Genomic DNA, 22,158 nt, shown 5'->3' with positions numbered 1-22,158 from the left:
TGTGATGGAGGTGAATTATTGCGTCCGTAAGCGTCGGTAAAGGGCTTTGATTCTTCCCTTGGCAAACTTGGTACACTTTGTGCATGGAAGGAATTCTTCTGATGCGTTCCTAGCTGGGAAGCGCGGCGACCAGGTGGACACAGGCAGAGCGGCGGTCGGGCGCCTATGTCGACACGCTTCACAGAGGGCAGCCCCCCAGAAGATGAGCGACAGGCGAACACGCTGCATACATCAACACGCTGCCAAGGGAAGCCGTGGACATTTGCGCGTGTACCCGAGGCAGCGGAAACTATGAACATAGAGCGAAAAACAGCTTGTCACGATTCTAGGCAATGCGGACAGAGCGGCGAGTTGAATAGCAACAACACGACTTGGGTGTCCAAGAATCTCAAGTGGCCCGGGGAATTTTGGCCGTTGTCCGCCAGCAGAACACCTGGGAACGTAGCGGCAATACTCAAAGGGAGAAGTCTTGGTTTATTTGTGTACTCTGTACACACAGGGTATCGCTCTCTATTCCTCGCAGAATGCGACGGCAAGGAGGGAGGAAATTTTGAAACGGACCTCATCATTGGCAAGAATCTCATGTTCGGTTTGACAAATAGTACGAGCTACGTAATTTGCGGAAGGGCGGACACAAGACGCTGGAGGGGAGCGGCTCTCTCTCTCTCCAGGTGTGAGGAGAGCACTAGTATTTGGCATTCCGAATTTTGCTTCTGAGGAGGCAGGAGTTCACTCTGGACTGCTTCCGGTAAGTCGCAACCATTCTCATATCGTCTGTCATGAGACAATGCACTTTGCATTTGTCGCAAACTGCGTAGAAAGCAAAGTCTGTTAGATCCAAGTAGGCGAGTTGCACTCACTGTGCGCGTTATCAAGAGCTTAACTCAGGATCATTTTGATTTACTACATATCCGATGACGGTAGTACTGTTACAACAATTTTGACCTTTGTTTAATGCAGTTTCACGCAGGTTTGCATTTGCAGATGGACGCATACCGTCGTCCAGTAATGATAACTTCCAGTAGCAGGTTTCGGTCACTATTTTCAACGCAGGGCATGTTAGACGCTATCAACTACGACGCCGGAAGAATCTTGATGAAGCCGCACGCAATCTCCCGACTCCACCGCCACGCCAACCACGCTAAGAACATGGTAATACACAAAACGCCCGCCTTCCTAGCTGCGCATTCTTCTTTCGCTTTCTTCAATTTCTTTGCAATGTGTTAGATGCTCATAAAGACGCCAGGCACAGTACTCACCGTTTGCCCGTTAAGAGAGTCATATGTTCAGCTGTTGTTTTTTTTTTTTATTTTCTTTTATTCCTTCCGCATTTATTACACCAGGTCAACCCGTTTCGAGTAATTTATTTATATGTTAAATTAGAATGAAGTCATACAATGCTCATGTTAAAGGGCAAATACCAGGGCAGGCACCTTATATAATTCACTTGTTCTGAGCTCTTGGTGCCAATTCAATTCTAATTGTAGTTTTTTTACTTGATACTTTCTACAGTATCTGGCGACCCAAATTTTGTATTTTTGTTTATCATTATTTGATTAATTTGTGAGTGATTGTTAAGTGAATTTGATAAAATTTCAATAATTATTGCATGTGCCGTTTAATGCAGTTTCACGGAATAAACCACTTATATGTTGAATAGCACTCCTTGCATTTCATTTATAGAATCTAGATAAAATTCACACTTCTTTCTCCCTCCAACACGAGTTATCTTGCAACTTAACATAGGACCAGAGTCTCTTTGGATTTTCCCCCACATCTCTATAGAGAGTTTCGTTGTGGAAACTATTAAATGCATCTCGCTTTGAAATGCGCACCAAATTTCGAGCCTCAGTAAAACTTTGCCAATCTTGGAGATTTTGCATTCGTCTGAATTATACGTGCCTTTTTCGGTGCTCCTGCAGCCGCTTTCTGTCTTGTTTTGTGTACCATGGGGGATCAGTTCCGTATCTTAATAATTTATTTGGTATGAATCTCTCAAGTGTTGTTGATACTATTTCTTTGAACTTAACCCACATGTGATCTTCACTTACATAGTTTCGAAGGATTGGAGACTGGTTAGAAAAACTTCAAACCGAATTTTTTGCTGATTTTGTAAACAGATATATTTCGAGTTTAGTTTTGGTGAATTCCTTTGTTACGGAATTGAGCCTCGCTATGACTGTGTGTTCACTAATCTCTGTATCCGTCGTGATGCTCAGGATTATTTGTGGCTAAGAGGTCAAGTGTGTTTTCGTAACCATTTACAATCTGAATGGCCTCGCGAACTAATCGTTCAAAATAATTTTAAAAATAGCATTTAGAATAATTACGGGAGTTATTTTCTATCTACAATAGGGTCTGAAAATGTATTTTTGTCAACATACGGAAGGCAGATTGAAGTCACTGGCAACTATAATTGTACGAATAGGATACCTATTTGTGACGAGACTCAAGGATTCTTTGAACTGTTCAGCAACTGTTTCATCTGAGACAGGGGGTTAGTAAAAGGAGCCAGTTATTAATTTATTCCAGTTGTCGAATAAAACCTCTGCCAATACACAAGTCACAAGAACTACCTGCTTCGGTGTCGATTGTGAGCTTGAACACACATTACATTATTTTTCCTTAAGTTGTCCTTCTTGTTTATGTAGTAGTGCAGATAATTACAATTACGGCTTTTCCCTCCAGAACCTGGGATGCTTTCTCTGTGACCCTGTTAATACCAGAGCTAAACAATGTAGAACATCAACGTACTTTACAAGCATAGCATTCTGTATTACTTCATTTCCTTATTTCTAACATTTTGAAATTGTACGTCGACTTTAGATGACGTGTCAATCATAGATGCTCTTATCTCTATTTAGTGAACGTATTTACAGTCATGTTTTGAACACTGTCCCGCTACACCTTATTAACTAATGTTTCGCCGCAAGGGATGTCGGATTTTAGAGAATAAATTAATATGGAGCATGTCGTTCTTCTTTTCAAACATTCACATACCCATTTCTTCTTTCCTTATTGTCTTTTGGGCGTGCAGGTGCAGTAATTAAAGTAGGCATAAATGCAGTGATCAAAAAGAAATGATTAGCGTACCTTCGCATTCTCTTTACATCGTTCCTTTCTTGTTGCTCCCATGGCGATTGACTGTTTGTATCGCAATCAGTAAGCGTGAAAGGAAGCTACCGAACAGACAGAGGGATCTATATTTATACTTGGCAGGACTAATTACGTACTGACATAATTGTCGGTATTGCTTTCGTTTCCCAAAAGTTATAAATATTTCGATTTCGGAAAAGAAACTCTGTATTTCGCCAAGATATTGAAGAAGAAGGTCCTTTACATACTGGTGGTATCGGGTAAGATGTGGAGACGGCTGTTTGAAAGCAGACACAAGAAGTACGAGGAAGGGCGTCCTTACCTGGGGGATCGGTACTCAAGCTACCTGCCGAAGGGGCAAGTGTGGCTAGTCCGGCGTGGCAAATGTACGGCATTCGTACACATGACAGTTCCACCAATGTAGCGCCCTTTAACGCCTCGCCGGCCGCGGTGGCCGTGCGGTTCTAGGCGCTTCAGTCTGGAACCGCGAGACTGCTACGGTCGCAGGTTCGAATCCTGCCTCGGGCACGAATGTGTGTGATGTCCTTAGGTTAGTTAGGTTTAAGTAGTTCTAAGTTCTAGGGGACTGATGACCTCAGATGTTAACTCCCATAGTGCTCAGAGCCATTTGAACCATTTTTTATGCCTTGTGCACGCAATACTACCGCCATCTGTATATGTGCATGTCGCTATCCGATGACTTTTGTCAGCTCAGCGTGTGTTAAGAGATTTGCAGTGAAGTAAATCTTCAAGTACAGCACCTTGTTAAGTCTTGGATCAGCATTACTCCAGAAATTCCCCTTCAAAGTAATTGTAATCATTACCCTTCTCTTTCTTCCCAACTCCTTGGATGAAAACTTTGCCTTCCACTCTCTCATTGCAAATTGGACTTTGAATTCATCTATAAAGCATGCTGTAAAAACTCCTTTTAAACACTTGATAAATATCATTGTGGTCAGTTCTTTTTCAGTTTGTAGTTCAGTCCTGTATTAGCCTGAATGAAGCTGTTATCACTATTAATTACTGCAATGATACTACCTTTCCTTCCTGTCAGAGTTACAATATTATTCTTATCTGTATCTTCATATTTATTCTCCCGTTCTTGTATACTTTATTGTAGATGTTTAATCTCTTGCTAAATTTGGTGACCGTCATCCTGCCTCTGTGTTGCAATTTCTTCCCTTCGATTTCCCGCTGGTTCGTTTTCTTTACCTCCTGGTTTTGTAATAATGATGTTGCACTCTTGTAGCATCTCTGTGATATTTATAATCTGTTGACTGTAAAATGTTTCATCTTCTTGTATTTCAGTTTTAGCTTCCGTAATATCTTCCTGTGCTTCTTCTAATACACCATCTCTCGCAGTATACATATCATCCCTATGTTTATCCGATTTCTTCTGCATCTCTTTCTTCACGGTCTTTGTTCCTTCTTTCTTCACACTCCTGCAAACATTTCGTCCAACTCTCTTTGTTTACATCGAAACGTTTCGCCTCGCTTTTTTTTGTCAAGCCTCGTCTAAATTCTCTGATATTTTGGGATGTTTCTCTACGAGCTCCTTGGTTTCATCGTATAATTTTGAGATCAGTCCTAATATTAATTTTAATGGTCTCATGAAGTGACACTTTGTCACCATTCGGTACAATTCTTACGTTTCACCAAGAGTTAGCCCTTGGCTATGGGAATGCACTCAACCGGTACGGCATTTTCTACACAACAACTCCGGTTACGCCATTACGACATACACACTAATCACCGACTGCCTGATAACATTCGCTGGACGCACTCAGCGCTTGACTATCGATTTTTTCGCCTACCCTCGACTTACGCGAGGAAAAATATGATTATGTCTGAGTAAGAAGCCGTGAATCCCTACAAAGTGGTACCCTTCCTGGGCATTATTTCTCAGGAAGAAATTTCTGCGAGTGTAGAGGAGAGTGTTGTAATCTCGGGACACTTTCCTGACTTTCTCCCTGTAAAATAAGTTTAATGTATTTCTTTATCACATTATTAAATAATGACATTAAATTTTTGTCTAGCATTTTTCTAAAATTACAAAAATTACTCCCGGAAATTAATGTTTTCGCAAACGTGAAGAAGCATAACAACGTACCTCAGAACACTCATTTTGTTAAATTTTACAGGCATCGAGTCGAGAAAATGTTGTCTCTACCGTACTTAGTAATCTGTTGCATTACTACTCTACTAAGCGCCAATAATCAGTTAAGTCGTCGTTATGGTCCAGATGTTACGCTGTGAAGGGACATAACGTGGCATGGCTGTAATGACATCCAGATCATTGACCACGGTACACTCTGTGGTCAACGTTTTTGTAACACCAGACATGTGCGTCTTTTCAGGGCTGTACGCACTCGGTCCCGCGTTTATTTTTATGAATGACAACGCGCGACCACATGGAACAGCGCAGATGAAGAAGCTGTCGGAAGAATATCCGGCGAGTGGACTATCCTGAGCTTTCCCCGACTTCGTCCCATGGAGCACACGGACGGGGCACAGGGGAAACGTACTGTAGCCCGTCCACGTGCACCGAGTACCATTTAACAGATATAACAGAGATGCTGGAGGAATGGAACCTCTTACCGTAGGAAACCTGTGCCAAACTTGGGCCAGAATGGGGACAATCTATAGAGCATGCAATGCCGTCCGTTGTGTTGGTCATTGCCGATTTTTCCTGCTAGATGGACAGTTTCCTATCCGAAGTGCAAAAGAGTGTCATCAACCTCTGTCCACTACTTTGCCCTTTTACACGAGACCGTTACCTGAATGAGGGCGACTTCTGACGACGGAAGTGTTCGACCGACAATGCTGATGATTTTTTAAATTAAAAACTCAATTGGTGGCAGGTTTCGAACCAGCGATCAAGGAAGTTTTCATTATTAGACGAAGGTGCTAACCCAAGACCACGGAATATAGATGAAAAACTGTTAATCTTGGGGGACTGGAATGCCGTTGTAGTGGAAGGGATAGAAGAAGCGGTTATGTGAAATTGTGGGCTTAGCAGTGGGAACGAGAAACTAGTAAAATTAATTGTGTAATAAAAACCATTCCCCACCTTTAGTAACATCCAGAGGCCACCGTATGAATTGCGGTGACTTACGCGTAATTATTATCTTTGAAAAAAGAGTGTAATTTTGTAAGTAGAGTGAATAAAAGGTCGCTATGTGTAAGAAGCGTGAAGCGATCTTTGAATGTAACCTGATGGCTAAAAGAGCCACGTGAACTTTGAATAACAAAATGCTGTCTGACATTGAAATCAACTTAAAAGATTGGTGCGCCACCAACTCTAGCCACACGACAAATAAGAGGTTGCGCTGAGTCGGAAAAATTACTTAATTTATTCACAAGAAAGACTCATGAAAGAACATTCGTTGTAGAGTCACTGATAAAGAATGGGATGTAATTATTAATATGATTCAGGCATTGATCCGGTGAATCAATTATTGAATAAAGCAAAGAGTGCGCGAACACTGTCCGTAAGTGCAGCTTGCAGCAACATTCCTGAAAACAAGATCTATTCCAGAGCAATTGTTTTAAATAAAAAGAGGACGGTAATTATTGGACCTGTGCACTTTGAATAGGCTAACAAGAAAAACTACAAGGTAAATGTCGTAGGTGACGGAGACTTAACATCGGTACACTGGATAAGATTGGAGGCTAAATTATTTATGCCTCAAAACATTGATGTAATGCATCTATAGACTGCTGCTGCCTGGTAACTAAGTACAATCGCTTGTGAAACGCTATGAGTTTCACAACAGACTCGTGTGGCCACGTGGCTTGCGGAGACATACTTTCTACTTACCGTGGCCAAATTTTAGTAACGTGAAACCACGCAGCCCCGAACAATTAACATCTTACAGAGGACACATTTTAATAGACGAAGGATAATGGCAGAGGGCCAACAAACTCTAATATTAACACATGTGGATGGTTTCCACCGGACATAAAGTAATGAGAGAAAGAAAATTCGCAAAGAAGCAAAAATGACCAAGATTCGGAAAAGATGCACACACATGCAGTTGCAGGGACACAAACATTCACATTGAACCGAGGGCGCTTCAACATATGCAACACCTTTGTGCTACGTTCTTCTTACTGATCATAGTCAAGTCTGCATTAGGAATCAAACTGAAAGTCGGCAAAAGCCTTGCCTTCCTTGCTGTGACCCATAAAATAAAGCTTTATAAGATGAAACGCGAGACCAAAAGCTAAAAGCTCCCCTCTTCATATGAGACAACGCGCCACGCGCTTAAGTCAACTCACCCTTCTTCGAAAAGACTTCGGCTGCAAGCCCTCTAGAGCAGACTAGAGCAGGGGTCGGCAACCTTTTGAATCGGTAGAGTCTGAAATCACAATTTACAAATTTTCAAAGTTTTTAAAGAGCCACAAAAATATTTCTTGCCAACAATAAATAGTACTTGCATAAATAAAGTTTTTTGACGAAAAAAACCTAATCTATTCATTCAAGAGAAAAAAAACATATTTATTCACATACTATAAGTAGTGTTTTTTCACAACAAATTAGATAATATACATATGGCATTATTACATAATCACTTATTATTCAAGTAAAATATTAAAACAATTAAACATTCACTTACAACACTAACTTGTACTTCAATAAAAACAGTTGAGCAAACAAATTCAGTGGGAGCGATGGCTTTGCATGGTTATTCAAGTAGAAAATTTGAACTTTTCTAAACAATGTAACATTTACTTAAAAATGAAAAGAAAAGATAACATACATTAGAGCGAACAAATTCAATGGGACGTTGGCTTTGCTTGGTTTTAGAAAGTTTGGATAAATTTGGCTCGTAACTTGTTGTTTTAAGTTTCAAACACGTCTCTAAATTTTCGTGCGTTAATTGGCTTCTTACTTTGCTTTTAATTATATTCATGCAAGAGAACGCTTGCTCGCACGAATATGTCGATCCGAAGATAGTCAGCACTCCAAATACCAACTTCTTCACCTCACTGTAGCAATCTGGAAGACTGTTCCATGCGTCGAATATAAATGCCTCAACTCACGGCATTTATTTTAAAGCTGTCCACTTTTGTTGCGTTGCGTGCATACATTTCTGGACTTCCAACTCTTCCAATTTGCTTTTCAACTCTGAATTTTCCACTCCCCAAAGCTTTACTTTTTAAATCGATCAATTGCATCTCTAGAGATCCACTATCAACTCCAAATGGCTCAATGTGGATTTCGTTACTATTTGTGTTGAGAGGATTTTCTATGAACGCTAGAGTGGATTTGTTGGCTTTGAATTGCTGAGATCTATCAGCAATTTCATCTTTCAGTTTGTTAATAACTGTGCTGAAGTAACTAGAGTCAACAGTTGCACTGGTTTTGTCGCAATATTGTTTTAGAAACTGAAAATGAAGTAATTTAACACCCTGAATATCTTCTGCAAAAATAATTAATCTTTCTTCGAAATGAACCAATTCTTCTACCAAAACATAGGCTAGGTTTCGCTTTCCTTACAGTTTTAAATTCAGCTCATTTAATTTCGCCGTCATGTCTAACATAAAGTAAAATTTTTGCAGCCATTCGGTGTTCTCTAATTCAGGGTGATTAATGCGTTTTTCATTGAGGTTTATATTTACTTCATTCAAGCACAAAGCAAAACGTTTCAACACCTTACCCTTGGATACCCATGGTACTTTATTGTGAAGGAGGAGGTCGGAATACTGAGTTTCCATTTCGTTTAAGGATTCTTTAAGCTGACGATGATAGAATGCTTTTGACAAGATTCTGTTAACAATCTTGATTACCAAATTCATGACCTCAACTATTTCGGCCGAAAATGTTTGCGCAAAAAGCGCTTCTTGGTGTATTATGCAGTGAAACCTTTATTGTTTCCTGTCATACTTGTGGCTCCATCAGTTGCTAATGAAACAGTTTTATTTGAATCGATCTTATTATCGCCGAGGCATTTCTGCACGACACTCACTATGTCTTCCCGTCTAGTTTGTCCCAAGAGCAGTAGCAATCCTCGAAGTTCTTCTTTCGGACCTTGGGAAGACATATCCTTCACAAAAAGGGCAACTTGTGCAGTGTATTTTATATCGCAAGCCTCATCGATAGCAAGCGATAAGGCAGAAGCCAGTTGAATGTCTTCCACCTGCAAATTTATTACATTTGAAGATATTTTACTTATTCTATCTTAGATTCTTTCAAGATTTCTGGTTTGTTTTTGAAATCACGAAATAGTTCTTCAGATGCACGTATGAAGCAATCTTTGACATACTCGCCTTCTGTGAATGGTTTGCCTTTTTTTGCAATTTCTAGTGATACCACGAAGGTTGCCAGATTAACATTACTTGTACATTGTGCCCAGTTTCTTAACATGGAACTTGATTGCTGTACTTGTTTCTGGAGCTCGTCGACAGATTTTTTTCGTTCTTCGCCTGCTGAATATTTACTAGCAAACTGTATGTTTTGTAGTGAAGTGTCTCTCTAAATTTAATTTCTTATTGTGTGCGAGTGTTTCGTGGAAAATGAGACAAGTTGGAAGCCCATCTGAGTCCTTCCAATCCTTGATGCTCTTCTTCAGTTTTTCTCTTCCTTTTTTTTTTTTTTTTTTTTTTTTTGGGTAGATGCCATGCCTGCGGCGAAGCTGTGATAAAGAATTTTTAAAATCATTATTCAGGTATCCAAAACAGCAGATGGCAAGTTTTGCAATTATTTACTATGTCAACATATACCTACGTAAATGCATACGAAAAGTTGGGCTCTAAAGTATAATCTATCAAAAAACATTTTACATCGGTATTTCCCAATTAAAAATACTTGCCTTGATAGAATAAATAATTCTCCAACAACTGAATTATTAAAATGAATAGTTCAGATCCGAAACACTGTTCGTCTCACTCTGTTGTCGCATCACGTGTGCGGTGATCGCCGACTGGCACGGACGGACCGGTCAGAACCCCAGAACGAGCTCATCGCGGTGCGACAGTGACGAGTGTCACGGGGGAGGGGTGCGGTGAAAAGCGAGAACAATGCTGCCTAATCCTCGTTAATCGATTCAGAACGATTAAAAAAGAATTTTCTTATAAAACAAATAATATCTGCGTATGGAACTAAAGAGCCGCAGCTTCACATTCAATTATGCGAGCCGCAGGTTGCCGACCTCGGGACTAGAGCTGGAAGCAGACTGACCGTCTCACACACTCCAACTTCTCCCACGCGACCCCGTGGCCAGGAAAACCCAGAGATGAGGCTTCCGCCACCTACCTAACACCGGTAACTTTAACGCAAGGGGAGCAAACCTCTTTGCCTACCTGAAAACCACGAGGGATGGCCATTCTGTACGACTACCGCTGATTCCCTGCAGCAGACTAAACCACTGTATAGCAAAATGAAACACACCCACATTCATTCACTCACGCATGCCAGAGGTTTCTGTACAACTGGGAAGCAAATAAAATGATAATGAAAGGGGACCACAGGACCCTTTCAATTTGTTTTAGCTTCGTTGAGTATTTCTTTCAGTTACCTTCTGCACTAAAATGTAGCAGTTTCTTCTATGTATAATCCACGTTTCACCGAACTTGTTACTTAGCAGTGATGCATCATGCAGAAGTTTCCTTCATTTTCAGTTTTCCAGGTGAACGAAGTTTGTGTGATATCAGCAATCCCCTTTATGGCTGACGAAATTTTTTTCAGCGTGTTACCTCTGAAGCGAAGTGTACTAACTGATTTACTTGTAATGTGATCATTCAACAGCCGTGCCACAGTGGCAACACCGGTTCCCGTCAGACCACCGAATTAAACCCAGTGGTCACCTGAGTGGTTGACCATCCATGTCTGCCGAGCGCTTATAAGCTCCCGTGTCCTTGGAGATTAAGTGGGTTAATTAATGATTATTATGTTACAATCCTCTTGTTGTAGTTGACCGTGTATATCGAGGCTTCGCTCATTGTTAAATGCAATGGTGCGGTACTAACTGATGGAGTCGCATTAAGAACCGGTATAATTTTATTTATTTCCTTTATCACACTGCACAAACATAAACACATTATTATTCAAACTGCGTGTCACTACTATTAAACGTAGAGATAAATCCTGCGCTACGCAACCGCCTTTGGCTCACGCAGCCTACACCTTCCACAGCCTCTCATCAACTGCCTCTCCTTGCGACTCTCTGCGCCAATGGGCATTGTCGCCCTCCAAAGAACAACCACTTACAGATACTACACACCAATACCCTCACACACTGTTGGCCAGCGGGATGCACTCAGCCTTTGTGAGGTCGACTGAGGAGCTACGTGACTGAGAAGTAGCGGCTGAGGTATCGTAAACTAACAGCAGCCGGGATTGCGTTGGGCTGACGATGTGATCCTTCATATCAGTGTCCAGCGCAATCTGTGTGTCGATGATGACACGGCGGTCGGTCGGTGCCGTTAGGCACTCAAGTCCTGTTCGGACGAGATTTAGTTTATATAGGATTTGTGGGAGTTGGCTGATTGGAGTTGTGACCCATGTTTTTGCAGTGAAGGAACGTAGTTTGTTACGTCTCGTAAGAGGCACACTTTCAAATTTCTGAACATTTAAAGCAAGATGCCTCTCATAGCAGCACTTTATAATCTTATCAGAATCTGACTGCTTAGCTTTTTCACATTGTACTTTATGGCAGATAACTGTGTCGTCTATGTGGGTATATTGCATATTAGCTGTCAGGTTTGTAATATACATCATGTACGGTACAAATCGTATTACATTTTCCTGAGGCACGACCAAAACTATTTTTACACTGTCGACGACTCTATGTATTATATAATAAGCTGCTTCCTCCTCACCAATTACTCTTGGTCGATTTATATATGTCATTTGATACCACATAAGATCATTAATAAGCGTTGGTATGGTACCGAGTCAAAGGTTTCTAGTAAATTAATTTTTGGAAATTTGTGTTAAGGTTTTATGGGACTGAAGTGCTTAGGTCATCTGCCAATAAGCCTACACACGACTTAATCTAACTTAAAGGAGCTTACATTGTGGACAACACACACACCCATGCCCGAGGCAGGACTCGAACCTCCGACGTGGGGAGCCGCATAGACCGCTAAAAGACGGCGCAGACCGCGCGGCTACCCGCGCGGCTCTAGTAAATTAAGAAATAGTGCATCCTCATGAGTGACTTGATCCATGGCGTCCTTCATGTCATGTGACGAACTCTAGTTGAGCTTCTCATGACCAGTATTTTCGGAATCCGAGCTGTAAAGCCGGTACGAGGTCGTTTTATGATAGGGGAGTGTATCCTGACACTGTTGCCTGAAACGAAAGCATGTCTCTCTTCTTTCAGAATACTGAAGTCATCAGTACTTCAATTTAAGTCAAAAGGTTGCTTTGAAGGACATTTCGCACCATTTACTTCGTTAAGTGAGTTCGCAAGTGACACAAATCCTAATAAATGCTAGATCCAACTTGTCCTTGTTAGCAGTTATGAGTGAACTTAGTTTTACATTCACTCGGAATTTATACTATTCCGGTAGCCTTAATAATTGAGCGAATAGTATGTCACACCGCGCCAACCTGAATATAATCGGGGTGAAGAGGAATTTGTGGCACAATCAGACTAAAAGAAAGGATCGGTTGGTAGGACACCCTGTGAGGCATCAAGGGATCACCAATTTAGCATTGGAGGGCAGCGTGGAGGGTAAAAATCATACAGGGAGACCAAGAGATGAATACACTAAGCAGATTCAGAAGGATGTGGGTTGCAGTAGGTACTGGGAGATGAAGAAGCTTGCACACGATAGAGTAGCATGGAGAGCTGCATCAAACCAGTCTCAGGACTGAAGACAACAACAACACAACGCCGCCAACATACGTCCAAATGGTTCAAATGGCTCTGAGCACTACGGGGCTTAACATCTGTGGTCATCAGTCCCCTAGAACTTAGAACTACTTAAACCTAACTAACCTAAGGACATCACACACGTCCATGCCCGAGGCAGGATTCGAACCTGCGACCATAGCGGTCACGCGGTTCCAGACTGAAGCGCCTAGAACCGCACGGCCACAACGGCCGGCGCCAGCGTACGTTACTGACTGAGAAAAACGAAGTTGATTTGCCCATTCATTTCATGTGTAAATGTGCGCACCCTCCGCGAATATGCAGTATCATCGACAGAAAACTTTCTAACCCGTATTAAACTACTTTTTTTCTGTTAGACTTCGTTTCCGCAGTCACAGATGTTCAAATTACTAATGTTACACAGTGGGGAAGCATCCGTTAATACTGTAACGCTGAACCTACTCAAAAAGATCCAAAATAATTCGTCTAAACTGAATTGAATCCGATCTGATCATGTACACCCGTAAATGTTTTCAAAAAGTGTAATGCATCACTGCTCTGGCTTTGCAACCTACAGCAGCTCAGAATTCCGTGCTTGTTACGAGCGTGCGCAGTAAATTCGTTCCTTCTTTCGACGTGGCGGACTGGGGTTTCCAGAGCGTCGATACGGCTTTTAAAAGCTGTCGCTTGATTTGTTTCTGCCTCTCACCAACAGATTGATACACTCCTAAACGGAATGACAAGTTATTCAGCTACTCCGTAACAGACAGCGCTACTTCGTATCGTGTAGCACGCTAACAGCAACCTGCGCAGAATGAGAAACCATTAACTCCTAATTTAAATGCTTATTTAAAGCACAGAGGACAGCAAGAGAGATTCGTAATTTACAGAAAATAAATATGAATTCACTATGAGATGTTGATGCAAGATGGTAGGAAATAGCCTATGTGTTTTCATTGTGCCTCAGACTAAAATTTAGGGGCTTTCTTATTTGAAACGTTGGTAGTTCCAAAGCTTGACTGTAGATTTTTCATATCAAAAGTACTGGACGTGCTTGTTGTGAAACCTGGAACATGAATTTCGCAGTTCAAATGTAGTAAGTAACTGTATTGATTAACAGATTAATGAAGTATATTTCGCTGTGCCCTGTCACGCGTGATGTGTCATCGTCGATTTGCCCTGTCATTTTGTTGTCGAAAGGGAAACTGTAAACTGTGCGATATTTAAATTATTATCCTGTAACGCATTGCAGACTACCTCAAACTGCAATGGAAGCGTTTATTTCCTCACAAGGGCCACTGAATTTTTTAAGTTAAGAAGTAGACGAAGAGAGTCTTCAGAGTTTCTTTTATACATTTAAAAAGCATGAATGTTCCATTTCACATATTACGGGGGCTGTTAGACACCGTCAGATAGGTACAGTAAGAATTGACCATGTTCTTTCAGAAATAACACCCCTGGAAGCTTTGAAAGATAACGAGAAGGTTTATCGAAACAAAAGTATAATGAAGAGACTCATTTCGACCATCTGCTTCCTAGCGAGGCAAGTGTTAGCTCTTTGTTTAGAACTTTTGGATATCTTCGTAGGAGAACAACCATCCATGAAAGATCATTTAGCATCCGGTGGAGTATTTAAAGACACTTCCTCTGAAGCACAGAATCAATTAATAGCTTGTATTCGTATTACGGATATTGTTGAAGAAAAAATTTCAACTGAAGATAAAAATAGTCCTTTTATGTAAGTAAAAGTCGACGAAGCAACGGATGTCTCAATTAGAAGTCAAATGAGTGTAATTTTTCGTATTGCAACTAACGACCCAGGAGAAATACAAGAGAGATTCGTGGTGTTCTATAACTTATCCCAAGACCGGAATGCACAAGGGATAGACACTGGTTTGTTGCAAATGTTAAGCAGTTGGACTATTGATAAAAACAAAATAGTATCGCAAACGTACGACGGATGTAGTGCAATGGCAAGGAAAAGTTATGGTGTCCATTCTGTTATGAAACAAGCATGTTCTCTTTTTCTGCTGCTACGGACATCAACTGAACCTAGTCCTCCTCTATGCTTGCAAAAAAACGCGCAAGTAAAAATTTTTGTGGCAAATCATCCTGATTTCACGCATATTTTAGCCGTTCCAGTACGTTGTTATTTTCATTAGTCCGCATTATTCTTCACTGTACAGACCTGAGAGCAACATTTTATGATGTGATACACAATGGAAAGTGGGAAGATAATTCTTTACATAAAGAATTTGGGCTAAATTGTATACTGGATCACCAAACTTTTCTTTTTCGACCACAACTGTGCAATTATGTTTTCCAGCATGCAAGTATTTTGTTTGACAGCCTGCAAAGTAAAACTGTGGACGTAAGACGGTGTAAGTTCGAAATTGAAAACTGCATTAAGGCTGTCGAAAGACTGAGATCTGAGGAAATTATTCTGTTATCAATAGTGGAAGTTAAGAGCCTTTTATATTCAGCAGGAGTATCTGAAATTAATTTTAACGAAACAGAAGCTAGCATTCAGAAATTGAGAAGGCTAGCATTTGAGGAGGAGGAGGAGAAGGAGATTAGTCGACAACGAGGTCATTAGAGACGGAGCACAAGCTCGGAGTAGGGAAGGATGGGGAAGGAAATCGGCCGCGGCCTTTTCAAAGAAATCATGACGGCATTTGCCTGAAGCGATTTAAGGGAATCACGGAAAACCTAAATCTGAATGGCAGGACGCGGGTTGTCCTCCCGAATGCGAGTCCAGTGTGCTATCCACTGCACAACCTCGCTCGGTGGTAGCATCGGAAATAGTTGACTCAGCAGTAGTAAACGTAGGACTACATTCCATGACTTTTATGAAACAGGTTTTACAGAATGTATAAACGAGAAAAAGTTCTCAAGCCAAGGTAGGCAAAACAATTTGCCGATAGTGATGTTGAAAAATTACTTTAAGTATATCCTTTCTTTGACGGTGAAAAACTGAAAGGAGCACTTACGTTTGTTTACAGCAGTGAGGATAAACTTCTACAGCCTCAGGACCACCCTAAACACATTATAAACAATGGATTAAAATACATTTTGTATGAGTGTTTAAAATTACTATCGTTGGTTCTTGCAATTCCAGCAGGCACCGCGTCTTGTGAAACAAGCATGAGTACAAACAAAAGCATTACAACCTACCTTCGCAACACAATGAGAAATTTTAGACTGTCAAACTTGGCGAGTTTGGTTGTAGAGAAGGGAACTGTGAAATCATCAACCAAACAAGGGGAGTTCATATTCCGTGTTATCGATGTTTATACTCAGAAATAGGTCCGGAGGATAGAACTAAATTATAAAAAAGATATAATTGTGAGTTGTTCTGCGTTACAGTTTCATTAATATATAGCTGTTTAATATTTTAACAAATATTTATAAAAATTTCTGTAGTGATTTCTGTCTGAATAGAAATATGTTACTAAGTTATTTTTGCAGTGTTTGTATTTTACAAGATTGTTTTAAGATTTTTTTTTCTTTTTTTCGAAATTCGTAATTCTCAGCCTACTCTACAAAAAATGCCACACTTCGCCACTGACGTTATACTTAGTCTTACTTAGATCATAAGCATTTCGCTTTATTTCAAACCAACTTCAGAGGCCACCGTCTTCCCCTTTGTTCACCATGGTTTTGGTTACGTTTTCCTTCTCTACTTGTTCTCTACGAGTTTTAAGATATTTAGCTTCCGCAGTTACCTCTCTTGTTTTAATGTGCTCATGTTTCTGTATCAGTGATGCTTTTTTTAACTTCTTTGTATATTAGTGCCTTTGTCTGAACTGCGCTTATGTCCTCAGTTTCTTTGACCGCTTTTTATGCAATGTTTGTTTACTTTTGTTTCAAACATTTATGTAGTAGTTATGTCTCTTCACCATCATTCACAACTTAATGCCACAGAACAATTAAAACAAAGGCAAGTGTGAAAAGAAAAACGCTTAAAGACAATCAGGCGCCTTCGGACACCCCAAAAAAGCAGAAACGGATATCTGTTCTACCCACGGCTTATAAACCTCACAGACACAAAATGTAATGGTGAAGTATCACAATTACAGCAGGAAGGTTCAAAATATAACGTCAACACGAGAGTGAACGAACATTAAATAGAAAAATATATTATAGAAGCTGAGAGCATGCTGTCTCAGGAACAGAGAAGACAAACAAACACAATGAACTAAGGTCTAACGAGGGAGCTACTAGGCAGATGAATTAAGTACGTCATGATACAAGACATACACACGCAAAGCAAGGAAGATAACGAAGAACTCTGCAAAAGTTTAGAGAGAAAATGCACAAAGGGAACGCTATCACAACCATAGCGGAAAAGGGGAACATAGTGACCACTGAAAATGCTTTGAAATGAAGCGAAACATACTGTTGTTCATGAAAAAAATACAAAACCGCGCAAACTGCAGCAAAACTTTCAATGCATACAAGGTATTTAAATAATCCCACATGAGATCTATTATAATTACAGAGTACCATCTGATACAAATCATGATTTTTCAACCACAGTGTTTTCACTTGCGATTGTTGTCATGCGTCTGATGTATCACTTCCTTCGATATGTACGATTATGTAAACGAGCACATACATGTATGGGTCGTGCAATATCGAAGTAATGTTATTTCAACCTTTTTATTTGTTAGTATGCTCATTGATATTATCAGATGTTTGCATTGCGTACTTAGTAGGGTTGCTGCTCAATGTTAATGCGAGGAAGAAAGTGAAAGTGACCTTTTGTGTGGATACATTGAGGAAATCCTCCAAGATACGAAACGAAATTCCTGGACACTAAATCTAATTTGATGGTTCACAGGTCATTCAAGAGTATCCTAACTTGGTGTCTCTGGTGGCGAGGGTGGACGACGAGGTCTTTGGCCGCGATCTAGGTATCTTCCTGACGTCATAGTGGAATAACAGGTGAAACTCGTCATTCGGAATTGACGATACACGGAAATCACAGCACTCTTAACTATATTTAGTGGTTCAAGCTGCGTGAGGGGAAATGCCACAAGTGTAAGCCATAAACGAGTTTCAGTGGTTGGAGAATAAGAGGGCAAAAATTAAAAGATGTTTTATTATTTAATAAAGTAATACGTTTGTACATTATGCTTCTACCTGTGTTTATTTTTCTTGACAGTATTAAAGCGTAGCCGCGCGGGATTAGCCGAGCGGTCTCAGGCGCTGCAGTCATGGACTGTCGCCCTGGCGGAGGTTCGAGTCCTTCCTCGGGCATGGGTGTGTGTGTTTGTCCTTAGGATAATTTAGATTAAGTAGTGTGTAAGCTTAGGGACTGATGACCTTAGCAGTAAAGTCCCATAAGATTTCACACACGTTTGAACATTTTTATTACACATCAGCGGATTTCTTTCACAAACTAGAAAAAATATTAAACCTTCGTTTATAAACGAGACACCTTATCCATACTCCTTTATTCATATTTATTTTCTAACACGCGTTTCGCTATTTATGTGAAAGACAGCTTTAGTCGGTTTCCTCTAATAGTACAAAGCTTTCGTTTTCTACCAACATAACTATACGTATACGTTCGCTACTTAATTTTTCACATAGATGGAGAACGGTGCTTCCTGTTATCTTAATAATTTATGATCAGTATATGCTGAAACCAAAAAGCCTATGTTATTCCAGAATACACTCTGAAGTTGCTTTTCACATAAAGGGAGAAACACACGTACAAGGAAATGGCCAGTACTGCAGAAAGGAAATAGGTGATTTGCTTATATTTAGAGCTAGAAAAGCAAATGCTACTGCCACCAATAATAAATAAATTTTTTAGTCGGCCTGATACTGTAGAGAAAATTTAATAATGACGATTTTTTTACTACAATAATCAAATTATGGATTTAATTGTCATTTGATTTACGTATCAGCATTTTAGAAAATAAATTTTAGGTTTGACAATAAATATGAAATGTGGCGAAGACTTTGAAACTATTAGACACAGCTCGGTAAAAATTAACCTCCCATAACTACATGGAAAATAATCACCTTTCTGTGTGTGATGCCAGGGGCACGGCCGGACTACGTGTATGAACGCTGAGTGCGTTGTGGATGAAGTAAAGGTATTCAGAGTCTGAAGCCGCGACAGCTCCTGTATCTAGCGATGTTATCTAGTGTTTATGAATACAATGTGTATTTTGTTACTCTGTCAGTATTCTGTTTGGTGTTTCCATTATTCTGCCTGCGCTCCAATGTTGACGTCTTCGTTGTTTTGTTTCTGTGACGGGATTTTGTAGAATTCTAGTTCGCATGCGTGGTTTCTATACATTTGATATCTGGGAAGTTGATAGAGTTGGAAACTGTCAGGTCAATCAAGGATAGTTCGATAGTTAGTGAGAAACCCCAAAGTACTTGCCTGGAGGTTATACAAAGCCAGAGTTCATCTGACTGTATGGTCACGATGATACAAAACAGCACAAATCAGTAAATGAATTGATTCATTGTCAGATCGTAATGATTAGAGATAACATAGGGGCCAAGACTGCAGGGATACTGGCGCAAATCGCCAAGATGCTGTACGAAGTGAGGAATGCACTTGATAAGAAGGTTGCCCGCTTGAAACCACAACAACTGTGGAGACTGCCGCACCCATGGATAACCAAAACGAATCTTCCATGTAAGTATAACAGGGAACCAGTCGAAAATTAAGCCTCTCACAAACAAAAGAGTTTCTTCTCGAACAGGAAACGTTTGCAGTGCGGCAAGCAAAAGTTCTTGCGATGCAGTTAGGCAAACCGATTTGCATCTCGCGTTTCCGATCAGATTTGGCCCAACATGTAACACGTACCTGAAATCATGTCTAAGGAATTTCCACGTGTAGCTGTGTGCGAAAGTGGTGGGTGACGGTAGCGTGCCGCATGTTGCACAGCAGACAGTTGATCAGGAATATGTGATCTCGTTCGATGCATCCTTTTGAGAAAGCAACACTTACAAAGATTTTTGCGCCATGTTTCTGGTGACATGCTAGAACGTGGCGCTACAGGCAAGTGCTAACATGAATATATACGGTAGTAAATTTATGATTAATATGCAAATTGTCCTGCTCGAAGCGTCAAAATGTAGTGAGTTCAAACTGAGTGCCGCACTCAATTGGTGGAAATCAGATCACTGTAAGACTTACTGAATGATTAATAAATGGAAAAGTCATGTTTATTGTTATATCATCCTTACACATGTATTGCCGGCCGTGATTGCCGAGCGGTTCTAGGCGCTTCAGTCTGGAACCGCGCGACCGCTACGGTCACCGGCTCGAATCCTGCCTTGGGTGTGGGTGTATGTGGTGTCCTTAGGTTAGTTAGGTTTAAGTGTTGTGACGTAACAAGACTGTTACGCCACTTGGTAGGAGCCGGTGGAAAGGCATGCGTACACACACGCCGACGGGCGTCAAGTACTGGAACAGGCTACGTAATTAATGCTATGAAGAAAAGTACGTAGCTGGATTAATACTTATCTTTAATCAATCATGGTACATCGCTCTTGACTATACACAGGAGACTTTAATTACAATCACTGTAAGGCTAATGGCGCCTTGCTAGTTCGTAGCCATTAACTTAGCTGAAGGCTAGTCTGTCTCTCGGCTAATGAGAGAAAGGCTTCGTACATCTAGTCGCTAGCTAGGTCGTCCGTTCAACTGGGACAAGTGCTTGTTCGTATCACGAGACCTGCCTTGTGGTGGCGCTAGGTCTGCGATTACACAGTGGCGACACGCAGGTCCGACATGTACTAAATGGACCGCGGCCGATTTAATCTATCACCTAGCAAGTGTGGTGTCTGGCGGTGACACCACATTCCTCCCCCGCAAATCGGCGAACGGTCGTGAGATAAGGCTTCCGCCCGCCGTGGGGAGGACCCCATGTTGACGTATGCGATGAGATGGGGAGCCTAACAACAGGCGAGGCTGTGCCACCCGCACCCGGCTATTCGGTCCGAGGGGAGCTAGGAAACGCCTGGAAACCTAGTCCAGGGTGCACGTCAACATGCGGTGTATGCGCCCGTAAAGAGACAGGAGGGGCCGAAGGGTCGACCTCCATTGCGTCGGGGTAGCCGACGCGCGATGACATCATGTGGTCCGGAGCGGGCGGGAGTTCCATGGCGGAGGGCAGCTGGTCACGGGAAGCGAGCGGCGGCGCGTGACCCGGGGAGGCGCGTGGCGGCTGCAGCGAAGCGTCGAATGCGGGCGGGGCCGGCGGGAGAACAGGCGGCGGCGGCGGCGGCGGCGGCGGCTGCGGCGGCGCGTCGCCATGGGGCAATCTGGAAGGCAGCGTCGGTAACACCTGGGGATGAGGCGAGCCAGTAGATGGGTCCACAGGGCGCTGACCGGACGGCACCGTCGCTGAAAGCAGACGGGGAGCGGCAGAACCCGTGCGACGACAGAGGCGCGGCTGATTGAGATGCCGACGCACCTCACCAGAGGCCCCCACAACCAAATACATCGCGCGGCCGAGGCAGCGAAGAATGCGCCCTGCGAGCCAACGCCGTGAACCTCGATAGTTGCGATAGAATACAACGTCGCCCGGAGCAAAAGCAGAAGTCTGCCGCTGCACAGGAACCTGATGCGGCGGATGCAGCAAAGACATCAAGGTTCGATGAGGACGACCGTGGAGCAACTCAGCCGGCGAGCGACCATCTCGGGGCTGAGAGCGATACGATGACAAAAAGAGCAACAACACGTCCTCCCGAGAATGCGACTCTTTCAACTTCAACATCTGTGACTTGAAAGTCCGGACCAATCGTTCAGCGGCACCGTTTGACTGAGGCGAAAACGGCGCGGACGTCAGATGTTGAATACCATTGGCCTGGCAGAATGACTGAAATTCTGCGGACATAAACTGTGGGCCATTGTCGGAAACAATAGTCTGCGGAAGACCTTCAATGCAAAAGATAGCAGACAACGCTTGGATGGTGGCGGAGGACGTCGTGGAAGACATCCGGACAACAAAAGGAAAATTACTGAAGGCATCTACGAGAACCAACCATCGAGCATTCCAGAATGGACCAGCAAAATCAATGTGCAAGCGTTGCCAAGGGGAAGTGGCTTTTGGCCATGCAAAGACTTTCCGCGGCGGTGCGGATTGTTGTTCAGCACACGCCATGCAAGAAGAACACATATTCGTAATCGCAACATCGATTCCGAACCAAGTACAGTGCTGACGAGCAAGTTGTTTCGTTCGCACTATACCCCAATGTCCTT

The 22,158-nt window shown here is 41.9% G+C and overlaps 1 protein-coding gene across 1 annotated transcript in view; it reads left to right on the top strand.

Moving 5' to 3' along the window:
* Positions 1–17,856, top strand: part of LOC124775141 (metaxin-2-like) — a 69,666-nt gene extending 51,810 nt beyond the window's left edge. Inside the window, exon 4 of the mRNA XM_047249980.1 lies at positions 17,764–17,856. Within this exon, the coding sequence (XP_047105936.1) occupies positions 17,764–17,856 (93 nt within the window). The remainder of the gene's footprint in view (positions 1–17,763) is intronic.
* Positions 17,857–22,158: the final 4,302 nt, after the last annotated feature.

Source organism: Schistocerca piceifrons, chromosome 2 (genome assembly GCF_021461385.2).
Source record: "Schistocerca piceifrons isolate TAMUIC-IGC-003096 chromosome 2, iqSchPice1.1, whole genome shotgun sequence".
In the NCBI taxonomy this organism is placed as follows: Eukaryota; Metazoa; Arthropoda; class Insecta; order Orthoptera; family Acrididae; genus Schistocerca; species Schistocerca piceifrons.
The sequence above is the reverse complement of the archived record's forward strand: the minus strand, read 5'-3'. Positions and strand labels throughout refer to the sequence as shown.